We start from the raw sequence: 14184 nt of genomic DNA on the forward strand, positions 1-14184 counted from the left end.
GATCCACATGCGAGTTACATAAATGTCCTCTTGGTCGTTCGAATAAAGAAAATATCGCGAGGTGTTGGTAAAAGAAAGAACGAATACTTTACGGGAAGTGCATACTCGTTTCCCTTATCTGTTATTCGCGAGTAGACGCGCACGCGCCATCTTGTAGCAACTTCTTATCACCCGCAAAGAGAGAAAAAAGAAAAAGAACAGACGGGTCTTTTCGCTTTGCTTTCGATTCTGCGGCTCGTTCGTGTCTTGCAAAGAACAAACTGCAAACGGAAGCGTATAGATCAAGCACGTGACATTCCCCTCTCCTTTTTGATGCAATTTCGATTGTACCGTGGCGTTCTTTGAAATGCAACTGGGTGCAACGCAGCGTGCATCGGGACATTCGTATCATAACGTAAATAACCTTGCTTCTGCTGGTGCAAAAAAATACAGACGAAAAAAAAGGGCAGTGATTTGGGTCCGACGACGGTGACATCTCACGGTCGCACCGTTCACCAAGAACATGCCCCGATGCACAACGCGTCGGGTCCCCAAGTTCCTACGAAATTCTCTAATAGATTTATCTTTCACGTTTTTGCATCTTCCTTAAAACTCGTCCGACAGATCCGTATTCGATAGAGAAACAAAGGCCATATTCCTTAAACGGAAGCGCCGCATAGTTTTTAGCTACGACTAGTTCAACGTCGCGTGTTTTTCCTTTTGTACCACGAAGTGCGACCGAGCCCCTACGGTTGCAGAAAGGCTTTCAGAAATTCAGCGAACGAGGACGCAACGGCAAATACCCATGGCTGCTAAGAAATCGTCGAGCGGCTCGCGTCATTTCGAGCTGATCGCGTGTGCGTCCGCAGGCCACCATTGTCCATTGTGCCTCTAACTGTAGCTGGAACAAACGCGGCGTCGACCCTTTTGCTTAAATCATGTATTACAACATTTACGATCTAATGCACGTCGGGAGTTCACCGTGAAACTCGATGCGTCGCAACAGATGTCTTTCGAGTGCGTCCGAAAATATATTAAGCCGCGAAGCGAATGGAACGGTAATTCGACACGAGAATATCGTGTTCTCTGCGCGTCCAGTCCCCCCTCCCCCCCATATGGTACAGTTAATTTAGGGGGTAACAAAAAAAGAATCGACTAAATCGAGATGCACAAGCGTCATAAAAATTTATGTTCGACTCCGTAAGATCGCTAGGTTGGAATTACAATTATATCAATTGTCTTGGTTGGAACGAGTCTTGAGAATTAGAATGAAAATTTTTAAATTGTAACTAAGAAACTTTCCATCGTGGTACGAGTAATCTGGTGTCAAGGAACCAAGACTTGAGAGAAGGCGAATAAAAGAAAAGAAAGAAAACTCACCTTGGCGCGTTTAACCGGCCTGAGCGGCAGAGGGCTGAGGATACAGCAGGGACTGTCGAACGCGTCGAACGTGATCGCCCTCTTGGCGTTAGGCTTCCGTTGAACGGACGCGAAGTCGTGGGAAGTCTGGAAAGGATAGACACACTAGCTACAGCCGGCGATTAAAAAGAAACCTTGCGTTCGGAAAAAAATGCCCGATCGAAAGAAACGTCTGCGTTCGAAAAAACGCACGCCCTGAAGGCCCGAGCGAGACGTCTCGCGTCCGAAGTCGCTCGAGAGACTGACGAGAACCCGCGAGAGAGGGGGGAATTATAGACAGAGACGGAGAACAGATGGGACGTATCGAGACAGAGAAGAACAGATAGGTTTACGGGGAAGGGATTTCGGGGGAGCTTACTTCGCAGAGACTCACGGGACCGACGTCTGTGCTCGTCCTTTGCAACGTTGTTTATGTTTTTTCTCGCCGGGGCACACGTTTCGCACGCTCGTCAAACGAACCTCCGCCCACTTTTTCATCGTGGATTGACTAGGCCTTTTTTTTGCATTCTTTTTTTTTTGTTTTTTCTTTGCACGGTTTGCAAATCGGTTTGAAGAAGCGTCGTCTCGCGACCGCTGGAGCCGCCGCACAAATTGTCTTTGGACTTGTATCGGGACAGGAGTCGAGGGATCGAGGATGAGGAGGGTACTTTGGTACGCTAGGCCAGGCCTGTATACAAAGGGATGTTATACGTTCGAGTTAGTTGTAAACATGCGGCAACTCAACGTTATTTACGAAAGGAATAAAAATATATAAATATATGTATATATTAATATGATAATAAATATTTAAAGAAACTATACTTTCTTCTTCTTCTTCGATGCGTACACTTGTATATACTGTACAGGCTGTTCGCGAGAATACCAGCCAGTTAAAAAGTTTTATTGTATTTCGTAATCGACATAACGGTCTAGCAACACGTTCACTGACGGGCCCAATTGGATACGTGTTAACTGAATTAATACAAAACGTACAGACCATTATGTTGGATATAGGAGCCAAATGGCTAGTATTTTCGCGAACATCTTGTACACGTATTGTCGTGCTGGACACGATCTGAAAATCGTACGAAGAACGAAGGTGTCACGAAGATATATACTTTGGAATCTACACGTACGTACACATTCCACGCCGGGACGGGTCATCGGCGGCCCGTTCACCAAAAGCAAAACATTTATCTTTTTACACGTTTCCGTTTGGTATCTAACTAAAAACTTGGAGGACGAAAGCGAGACTGTACGGTATCTAGTACGGCGTGTGATTTCACGTATTTATACAGGGTGTATTCAAATGAAACGATGGTATAGTACGTCCTATAAAATTTAGTTGATATCGTTGGTCCAAATTAACCAGAGGGTTAATGATTCGTTGCTATTTGTACATATGTAATTTGTATAAATTTTATATTATTTATATATATTTTGGAAATAGTGCCAATACGGTCCCGCCGTAATTGCCTGATTTTATTCGTATTAGCTTAATCAATTTCATGGGGCGTATTATAGTCTGTGCTCTGACAAGAAACGTTTACGTTTGTAAATTCTAATTAATAAATATTATCTATTTAACGTATCTATGGTTCTTAATGACAACAGCTTCTTCAAAGTTGGTGGTAAATGCCAAAAAAGATTTATAAGTTAGCTGTTACGCTTAGAAACATTCTAAAAAATATTTATAGGTTATGGTGTACGATACGTGAAGGTTTTCAAGCAAAGTTTATTCAAGGAACCATTTATGAACATACATTTACTGGAACTTTTGTATGCATAATTGCATTTCTTAGCAGAATCCAAGTATTCTTTGATACACCCTGTATCGTATCATTCGTTTTTAACGTTCTACGATATCACACATGTTTGAATGCGTTAATGGAGCTATTTGCTTCTCAAGTAATTTTTAAGAAAAAGCTATAGTAACGTTGGCTTATTAGTTAAAGATGAATCTCTCTGTACCACGATTACACGTGATTGTTGCAGCACCCTGTATGTTTCTTATACTATTAAATAACACGCTAACTTAATAAGTTCACCGGGCTGAATGCTTCCAGTTCACTTCGTCCCCAAAGTATCAATTAATGTACACGAATAATTTACACGAATTAAAACGTCAACAACAAAAGGAAAAAAAAGAAAAAGAAGATAATGAAAACTAAGTCCAATACTCATAACCGTAATTTAATTCTCGGTGAAATCGAGTCCAAGTTAAGAGCAAGCGATTGTGGCAAACAAAAACGAAACAATATCGACCGTACATCATCGACCGTATGCACAGCATCAGAACATCGTGAATTTTCGTTCGAAATAAACAGTACGGATGCATCCAATCTGAAGTTAACACCTAAACAAAAGCTCGACCGCGATAAAAATGTATACACGCATTTAATAACTTAAGTACACCGTCGATGCGTTTTAACGAGGCGTATTAACCTCTACGGGTAATAATAAAACAACGTGCAACACGTTTTCTAGCTCCGTGATCGTGAAGTTGGACAACAGCTTCGGATCGTTAACGCTACATATAAATAATTTAACAGGAAAAAGCATTATACGCGCCATTGAAATAAGTTAATGTATAAATAAATCGAACGACATTCACGCCGTTCGGGTTAGTCGTGTTACTTTATACTTAGAACTTAAAAGAAAAAAAAAAAATAAAAACGCTAATAATCTTTGGATTGGACGATACCATGGCGACAAGGACAGATAACGAGGTTATGATTTTTTTTCCCCGCGCCTTGGTGTTTAACGTTTAGTCATAAATTAGTTACGAACAAAAAAAAAAAAAATAAAAAAAATAATTAAAGGGAAAGGATGGAGAGAAAGAAGCGACGAGGCATAACATTATCAAGAGGCAGGCATAATTGAAGTACTAAACGAGGGGATAAAGAAATAACGAGTGTTAAAACTAAGAAAGTTAGAAAAGGCCGGCTAGCGTGTCTAAAGGCGATTGGTACGGGAATAATACCAGGATAGGGCTGGTTGTGTTTGAATCAAATTTTGATTATGATGGTCGTTGTTCTCTACCTTCACGGGACTAGTCCCTGCTGTTAAGAAACTATCCTCCAACGCCATGGATGCTGGTGAAAACAATACCGATGTGTCCAAACTTTTACTCTGCAAAGAGACAAGACGATCGATTGGTAAATCGAATCGCTCTTTCGCAAGGCGATTGATAAATACGTGCCAATATATTGGAGGTTGAATCTACACACTGAACGAAGGAATAACGTTACAAATCTTCTGTACTTTGGGAAAAAAATATTTGTATTCTGTGAATTGCAATAAAAATAAAATTAAATAAGGAACGAAACACGATACGTATCTCGTACCACAGTGAACGTGTTAAGTTACTGCGACTTACAAGCGGAGCCCACGGGTGTGGAAATCGCTTTTAGGATAAGATTGGGTATAATTTGTAGCATACAGATAGCGTGATAAGAGTCTCTCGAAAATTTGGAGAATTTATGTTTACCATGCTTTTATCCCAACTCTTTAAGAAATTTTTTTACTCGTTTTAACGTGTAGATTCATTTACTGAATTATTGCCACGCACTTAATCGCATCACCCCATCGAGCACTGTGATAAATAACAATTTCCAACTTACTGGTGTTTCTACAACGAAACTCATTTCTGAATTATCCTGAGAAGCATTCGCCCAGGCCTGACAGAGTGCTTTGCGGGCCCTCTTTCCGCCGGGGGCGCTGTTCTCCTTGCCCCGTCGTCGTATCGTGCTGTAACCGGAGTCCTGGAGGATGGCACTGGTCCCAGCCAAACTCTCACGGTCGGTTTCCTGTTTGATGATCTCGGTTAGAGCATCGAGACGACTGGGGGTGGCAGGTAACTGAGTAGTCGCGCCGCTACGCCGCTCCAGCTCGGCCAGAGCGTTCTTGAACGGCGTTGGCGTCCTCGGCGTGTTGCCGTCTGAAAGTAACAAAGTTGTCAGGCAAGATTCGCGCAAAAACGTTGGTTAAAAATTATATTAAAACCAAATCTCGATTACCATTCTGACTTCGTCGAAAACCAGTGGGTTGTGGTGTGGTAAGAGGACCAGGACTGCTTCCCTTAGGGGTACTCGCCCTCGGCCAGGAGGATGTTTCAGGACTCAGACTGTTCAAGAACTGCGACGGACTAAATGGCAGTTGCTTGATAGGAGTGGATGGGGTATTGTCGCCAGTTTGCTGTTGCTGCTGCTGTTGTTGCTGCTGCTGCTCCTCTTGCTGCTGCTGCTGCTGATGGTGCTGCTGCTCTGGCTGATGTTGGGTTATGATAATATAATCCGACTGGTTTCCACTGTCGGGAGAGCCCGTTCTCTGCTGGTGAGTATTCTTGCGCCGACGGAGAATCGGAGGTGGACTGCTTCTCTCCTTCTCCGCCATGTTTGATATCTCGTCCAAGTCTGGCATAGGCATTAGTCTTATCTCCGAACTTCTTGAGCTGGTCGGTTCACCTTGTATTTGCAGATCAAAATACCTGCCGGAAGGGATGCACTTGTAAAATAACCTTTTCTAGCCATATATAAGTAATACCATATAGGTATTATAGTTGAAGGGTTAAATTTGATTGCTGACGGCGAGAACGTACTTGGTAAACGGCGAGATCGATTCAGTCTTGACTCTGGTGGACGAGGTCCCTTGTTTCGAGGGGGATTGCAGCCGAGAATCGGTGTTGTGCGTACGTTGGTTGAGACTGAGGAGACCTTGGTAGGTTTGACTGCTCTGTTGATGATTGTCCCAGGCCCTGGTCCAGTCCAGCTGGTCGATGTTCAGTGTATGGGCCTGCACGTTCGTCAAAGACGTTGCGTTTTCATTGCTAGTCGATGGTGGTTTCAAGCGACCGTGACTAGAGGCGTCCTCATCCGCGCAACCAACATCCTTCGACACAGACGACGATTCTGTGGCTTTTCTCCTACCCCTCCCTGTTGAAAATCGCTATCGTTATTCATTTGACCCTTCGCTACTTTTTCCTGCCCGATCAAGAAAGAAATCAAACCTCTGGATCCGGTGATGGACCTCCCCTCCTCCGACTCGTACTTCCTCCTCATGGTGCTGTTCCAATGATTCTTAATCGCATTGTCGGTCCTCCCCGGCAGCAATTTGGCGATTTTTGCCCACTGATTGCCCACCCTGCGATGAGCCTCGACGATGATCCTGTCCTCCACCTCCGTCCACGCGGTCTTCTTGATTCCCGGATTCAAGTGATTGTGCCATCGTTCCCGACACTGCTTACCGATACGACCCTTCAGATGCCGTGCAATTAACGTCCACTTCTTTGGGCCGTATCGTTCCACTAATTCCACCACTGCCTCATCCTCCTGCAAGCATCGCCATCGGTAAGGGGAAACAGTTCCATTTATGGGTCTCAAGTATTCGTGACAGCCATTCCCTATGAACGGGGGGTCCTTAAATACAGGATGTTCATCCTTGGGGAAAAATTTTAATGGGGGATTCTAGAGGCCAAAATAAGACGAAAATCAAGAATACCAATTTGTTGATCGAGGCTTCGTTAAAAAGTTATTAACGTTTAAAGTTTCGCCTGTGAGACAGCTGCGTGCGCATGACAGTGGTTCTCACTCAGAAAACTGTGAGGCTGTCGATACGTTAATAAGCTGAGTGAGAACTACTATCCTGCGCACGCAGCTATTCCGCATATTGCCGTTCCACAGACGCAACTTTAAACGTTAATAACTTTTTAACGAAGCCTCGATTAACAAATTAGTATTCTTGATTTTCGTCTTATTTTGGTCTCTAGATTCTCCCATTACAATTTTTCCTAGTGTTGGTCAAACACCTTTGTATAAAAACAATTTTAATTTCTGAACAGTTTTTAATAACATTCGATATCCTGTCGTGAATTAAATCTGGGGAAATATTTCAATGTTGGTGAATTCCTTCCGTGGATGGTTCCATCCAGCCGAATTACCGAAGTTGACCGTTGCGAGACGTTCAGGCCGGTAAGTGGCACAGAAAAACGTTCGACGTTGCGCCGGGAGAGGGGGCAACGAGAGCCTCACCGCCGACACACGGGTCCACCCATCCCCCGGGGTGAGTCTCGCGAGTAATTTCTCCCGGGCTGCGGAGCCACGAGGAGGTGGAGAACGAGGCGGTAGGTCGAGAGGAAGAAAAGGAACGAGCGAGATGACAGGACACGCCGGAGAGATGATCGTCGCGGGAAGAAGGGAACCGAAGGAGGATGGCGGGAAAGAGCGTACCGGCGGCAACGAGGACACGATGGGTTTCCGAGCTCCCATACCGACGTATCAGGTGCGCACACCGACGCCGTATCCTACGTGAGCGTCGCGTACACGGTCTCGTCGCGCGTTCGTTACACGGGGAGCGGCTTCACTTGCCCTTGGCTGTTGCCAAGTGCATTGCCACGACGGCGACGACGACGCAGCATCTCCGCGGCTACGCCGGGACTCTTTTTCTTTATTGCATACCCCACCGAGGCGACCGTGGAGCCGTTCGTTCGTTTCTCCGTTCGCTCGTTCGTTTTGCGTCCTACGTGTAGGCGTACGCGAGGCTCTGGGGCCGTTACGAACTCCGAGTCGCCACGGTCGGTTGGGACTGTAAGGGCCCCCGGGCCTCGCGCCCCAGAACCTTCCAGGATCTCTCGTTCGTATGCACGCGTTATACTTTTTTTTTCTAGTTTTCTTTTAACGTTTAGGACCACTCCCGGGAGAATTTTTTTTTTATTATACACACAACTTTTATTTTTCTCGTACGTTCATAAGCAAGGAAACAATTGTATTTTTTTTTTTAATCAAATTTAACAATAAATGTAAATATATTTCAAACTGTAACTCTTTAGTTACTTTTATTAACGGTGGATCAAATCTGGATTCTTTCTTTTTAAATAGTTGCATACCACTTTATTCAACGTTTCTCGTAGTATGTATCTTTCAACCTCAAAATTTATGAGTCCTGTGCAGATTTATTTCCCTTAAACATCTCACCTTGGGAATTATTTTTTTTTTTTAACTTTTTAGTGAAAAGTTCTGTTAACCATATATAGGTGGCGCGGAGGTCAACGCGTTAATTCCAATAAAATGTGAATATCTACGTCAGTCTGGGACCAATTAGACCGCAAGCACTATGGATCATTTTTTAGTCGATTCTTTTGGTAAATATCCGGTACAGGGGACGACAGGATGTGTGTTGAACTTGACACATGTTATGAAGGACACTTCCCCGATTCTCGAGAGATTTAAGCCATCGTTATTAACACTAGATTGCCCAAGGAAGTCATTTTGACTGCTTTTTAATTTCAATTAGAAAAACAATTATGACACAATTTCTTAGAATTTTGTGACTTTTTGTACAACATATAAATGCGTTTATTAATAATTGTAGTTACCTCCCCCCTCCGTCATTTCTGGTATATATATATGTTATACCTATATTGCCCAAAAGCAGTCAAAATGCATTGTGAAAGAATAACTAATGTGCAAAGAAATTTGTTTAAAATTAATTTTTAATATTATGAATTTAGGGCACAAAAGAAATAAAATAAACAACTCTCTATAGTGTTTAGTTAGTCTTTCTAGTGTTAATGATACTTTATCAAAATTTTGAAAATATTTCTGCTTCCAGTTCTACTGGACCCACCTTATACATATATCCCCAAGATTTTCCAAAGCGTTCAATTTTTTTATAAGAATATTAGCACAAAATGCAATTTAAATAGGAAAAATTAAACAGAAAAATTTGAAAGAATATTTTTCATTCCCTTGTACTGTACTTTTCCCATCCACTTGTATTCCTACGGACTCTCTGTATTTTCTGGTAAATGCTGTCGGGGGGAACCTCGTCCCAGGCCATATAATGAACGAACCTTCTTTCTTTCTCTTTGCTCGGTGGAAGAAACTTTTCAGGAAAGGGGATGTAACGGTTCTTCGCGAACTTTCTGTCAACGGTCATTCCGATCGGCTATTGCATTCGAATTCCTGCGGAACCTTGTCCCAACAACTCACGACTCGACATCGACTTCCGTTCGACTTGTACACGGTGTACAAAAATGATCTATTCCAATAATAAAATTAACAAATAAATTACGTTCCTTCTCACGAGGAAGCACTTGTTTACGTAAAAAGAAAAATTATTTTTATTTTTAATTTTACAATTTTTTAAAGTTATTCCCTTGAGTACAACCCCCAAAAGAGATATTATGACACATGGAAAGATCAGACTCTTGGACTATTTGATAAAAAAAAAAATTGATTTTCAAAAATATTCCTAGCTCCTTTCCTAATTTTTCCAATGCATTTGAGCCTTCTCGAGGAAGACTTTTGGTTCGCCAGGGTTGGTAGAAACGAAGGCTGGGTATCATCGACAGGAGAAGGATGCAAAACGAAATTCAGGTACCTCTTTCGTCCAAGGTCCCTTGACCAACTCCGGATTCACGACCTTTGCCCATCTCTGCTGGCATTGGACGTCGCTCCGGTCAGGGAAGTGACCAGCCACGGCGTCCCATCGGAGTCCTGTGCCCCGTTGCTCCGCATTGCTCACTAACTGCTTCAATAAAGCATCCTGGAACAGTCACCAGCGAAGACACGAACGCGTTACTCTCGGTGAAACATCTACAAGAATTATTATCTCAAAAACACCATACATTGCCCCCCTCACCCCATACAGAAAGATTAAATTGATCAATAGAATTTCAGCTACCGGAAGATGGCGTCCTAAACGAACTCTGATAAATTCTGGGCCAATTTAAAAGCAGGTGCATCGCTAAAGAATACGAAGACCCGCTAATAAGACCGGGGAGACTTTTACGACTCGCCGCGTAAAATTTTGATTATGTTTTTTATTTAGATACTGCGAACATAGCTCGTTAGTTGGGCAATTACCGGTACCACCGAAGACCCCGTGAATTTCGTTTAATTAGTAAACATCGGTGATCGCCAAATACGATTTACGATTCGGAATTAAATAGGAAAAATATTAATGGCCGATAAATTTTTCAAGGGACGACGTAGGGTCAAAAGAAATTCGGACGTATTTATGGCTGGAACGATTTCATTCCGCGATCGCTTCGGGACGGAAAGGGAAAAAGGTCACGTGACAAATGCATAGGATCGATAGGCCTACGCGATGTTTCCCACGGGAAACCATACGGCGCGTAGTAGACGCACATGACTATGGGGTGGTCGAGGGCATCTGCCTGCGGACGTAACTCGTTGTAGAACGTACGAAGGGTGGTCCTTTTTTTCAGCCCATGCTCATTGTATCCCACCCCTCGCGTTACATCCGATCAAAGTCACGGTACGATGACGCCATCTTGCGCGGGCAACGCGAAACTCCCGAAACCGCGGCGGAGAACACCAGCGACGTTCCGTGTGCCCCCGGTGTCGATGACCAAGAAACTCAACGACGCCGTATCGTCCACGGAATTCCCGAACGGTCGTAAAAAATGTTTCGTATTCGTTACCTCCTCTTTGGTCCACCTTCCTTTGTTTATGTGCTTCCCCTGCCCGTGCGTGCTCGCATTCGTCGAGGCCGGATTCTGTGACTGATTAGCGACCCCACGACAGACGCTGCCACTGTACTCGTTGTCAGAGTCACCGCCGCTACTAGAATCGTACCCAGACCGCGATCTAAAAATAAAACAAAGGGAACATTGTCTTACTCGCTCGTTGGAAACCCGAGAAAAAATCAGCGATTCGCATTCGCGGCTCGTCGTCTCGAAACATGTAGAATTGGATGTATTATTTTACTACATTATATACATATAACCTAGCTAAAAGTTGACCCGAAACGATCGACAGAATTCATCCTTTTAACTTGCAAAAAATTCGAATGGAATCCCCGGCTATGGTATTTTCGGGGTGAGTTAAAATTGTCCACGTAAAAATGTGTATTATATACACATAACCTAGCTAAAAGTTGACCCGAAACGATCGACAGGAATCATCCTTTTAACTTGCAAAAAAATTCGAATGGAATCCCCGCTATGGTATTTTAGGGGTGAGTTAAAATTGTCCACGTAAAAATGTGTATTATTTACACATAACCTAGCTAAAAGTTGACTCGAAACGATCGACAGGAATCATCCTTTTAACTTGCAAAAAATTCGAATGGAATCCCCGCTATGGTATTTTAGGGGTGAGTTAAAATTGTCCACGTAAAAATGTGTATTATATACACATAACCTAGCTAAAAATTGACCCGAAACGATCGACAGGAATCATCGTTTTAACTTGCAAAAAAATTCGAACGGAATCCCCGGCTATGGTATTTTAGGGGTGAGTTAAAATTGTCCACGTAAAAGTTTGTCGAGCGTCGAGTTCGTTTCGAGAGAAAATAAATGCGTGGAGTCCGGGATCGAGGAGTCAGGTTCGCGAGAAGATTAGATACGTGCGAACGTGTAACGGATATAGCTATTTTTTGTATGTACAAAAGCGAAGACGGGAAATCACGGATGGCTGACCGTCCATCCTGCGCCGTTTCTTCCTCTTCTTTGTCGTGAAACTATCGCGCCCGCCACCCCTTTGTTCTTCACCCTTGCCCGAAACCAACGTCCAAGAGGCAATCTTGACCACAGTCTGGCGAGTGTCAGTTTTTGCGGTCACAAGTGGTTTGCTCCTTCGTTTTCAAGGATTTCCTGCCCACTTCCTCCGCAAATGATCGTTATTCATTCTCACCCCTGCCTCCCCCCCCTTTTCTCTTTGCTTCTTCCTCCAGAGATTAGAAAAAAATGTCTCGACCTGATCTTTTCGTAAAAGTGTATAGATTTTATACAAAATTTCACTAACAATGGCCGTTTCTATTCTCCGTAGTTATGATTAGAATAAGCGTGGAATATAGTCGGGGAAAAAGCAATTAAGTAATTTTCAACGTTCGTGGTAAATTGTGCCCGTCTAATTACGCGGTAAATGTGACTTTAAGTGCGATTATTAAACGGTGGGTTGCGCGGCGCTATAACGTATTTACATTCCAGCTACTGTGGAGTCTAAGTTCGCAGGATGACGTAACTTGCCGCGATAGCCAGTTAAACTCGAGATGAAACACACACCCATACACGCAGTGCATATCTGGCGCACACACGAACCGACGCAACGGTCCTGCCCTTGTTATGTTTACTGTTTCTGCCAGCCTACGACCGCGTTTCCGTTGCTAGCGGTCATAACGTCCAAGAACCTTCGCCGAGCGACGCTAATTTAATCCTTTTGTTCCGCTAGAGTTTATCGTATGGACGTTATTATGCCAGGCAACGAGCAAAAAGTATTCCAACGACAAATACTCAATTTTTCCTTACAGTCGAACGATTAAAATTATTCTAATAGAAAATTTGTAAATCGTAATTGTGAATTTAATAACGAATGTAACATGTAATATTTTTTGTTGTCTTTATGTACAAAACCAAACTGATCCGTGCATTGGACTAATTATAAATTTCGACATAACAGATTCCGGTCTAGATCGGTGTTTGGTTAGGATGGTTTCGTAAATAAAGATAAGACGCAGTTACGTTTGAGGTTAGTTCTATCAGAGTGCACGCGTCTAACATGTTGCCATATTGCTACTGGAGGCTTACATTCACAGCTAGGTCTTTTTTTACATAGTAGATAAAAAGTTACTGTTACAAGTACCAAAAAAAAAACACAAATTATCATCGCATACTATCGAGATATCTATCGAATGTTCCATAAAAGTTAATTGCAGGCTTTTAGTAGCGAATATAAAGGAGACACATAATTACCGAACGTAATGAATGATAATGAAATAAAATTTTATGTGATACAGCATATGTGACGCGTCGAAAACCGGATTTTAATACCGGAAATGACTGGCTACCCTTGAATGCATAATTAACTCGTCAGAAATGTGATAACTCCATCGTCGATGATCTCAGCCGGCTCTAGGTCGGCGAAGAAACAATGGCGGCGCAAGATATCTCTCTCCCTGTGCCAGGGCAAGGAAATAATGAAAACGATAAGGTTCACCAGCCATCTGTGTTTCGCATATGTTTATACGTGTCCCGTGTACGTGTACCCCGCGGTATCCTATAAGCGCTATCGTTTCATAACCTCCCATTGTATTTCGTTGCAAGACACACCATAGGGCCCACCTTCCTCTCGGTACACGCAGCTGTTTTGGGGGTGAAAGAGAGAAAGAGGGGGAGAACACGAGGGTGAAGAATGCTTCTGCGTAGCATGAAAAGCTATATATCATAAATTGGCTCGTGCCTTCTGCCTTCCGACATAGTTCTATCAAACATATTTAATTACCATTGTGCACTGTCCCTTTCGATCGTATACCGTTTCTAAAAGCAACCCTTATTTTTAAAGATACTTTTATACACTTCGTTAAGCACACGATCGTATTACTGATGAGTCACCCGGTATATCGCTGTTCCATTTCTTCATATCTGTATACATGTACATACACGCTGTTTCACGCGACTATGTACACATTTACTCAGATACTTCTTTATGTTTAGATTCCGATTTTATCTTCGTGCCTATGTTTATACTTTTATATCTATAAGTACGGCGGGCCAGAAGTACAAGATCGTTTAAATGCTACGGGATCTTTTGTCAACGTATTTTCGACGACGTTCTGCACCCACGTAGAGTGCACGAGCATTCAACGCGAATAGCAGGGTACAATTGACTCTCGTCCCGAAGTAAGTATACGTTGCTTTTGTTTCCTTTCAACGAGGGCAGCAACGAACGCTCTTTACCAAATTGATTTTTTCAATCATTAAACTTTAACAAGATCTAACAATTCTATATATAAAAAAACCGATAGTCTATAGATTTATCTTTATCGCGTTCGTCTATTTCGCTT

The 14184-nt window shown here is 42.9% G+C and overlaps 1 protein-coding gene across 3 annotated transcripts in view; it reads right to left on the bottom strand.

The window, feature by feature from the left end:
• Positions 1–14: 14 nt before the first annotated feature.
• LOC122395477 (transcriptional activator Myb) overlaps positions 15–14184 on the bottom strand; it is a 41849-nt gene continuing 27679 nt past the window's right edge. For 2 of the 3 annotated variants that reach the window (XM_043393097.1, XM_043393094.1), the window contains exons 2-10: positions 10823–10988; positions 9757–9921; positions 6386–6707; positions 5978–6311; positions 5397–5866; positions 5001–5317; positions 4420–4509; positions 1360–1485; positions 15–880 (exon numbers count right to left, since the gene is read on the bottom strand). In XM_043393097.1, coding sequence (XP_043249032.1) covers positions 746–880; positions 1360–1485; positions 4420–4509; positions 5001–5317; positions 5397–5866; positions 5978–6311; positions 6386–6707; positions 9757–9921; positions 10823–10988 — 2125 coding nt within the window. In that variant the 3' untranslated portion in view covers positions 15–745. The remainder of the gene's footprint in view (positions 881–1359; positions 1486–4419; positions 4510–5000; positions 5318–5396; positions 5867–5977; positions 6312–6385; positions 6708–9756; positions 9922–10822; positions 10989–14184) is intronic. The other variant, XM_043393095.1, reaches the window with a different exon arrangement.

The sequence above is a fragment of the Colletes gigas genome, unplaced genomic scaffold (assembly GCF_013123115.1).
Source record: "Colletes gigas isolate AHSC1104 unplaced genomic scaffold, ASM1312311v1 Colletes_gigas_Sc00005, whole genome shotgun sequence".
In the NCBI taxonomy this organism is placed as follows: Eukaryota; Metazoa; Arthropoda; class Insecta; order Hymenoptera; family Colletidae; genus Colletes; species Colletes gigas.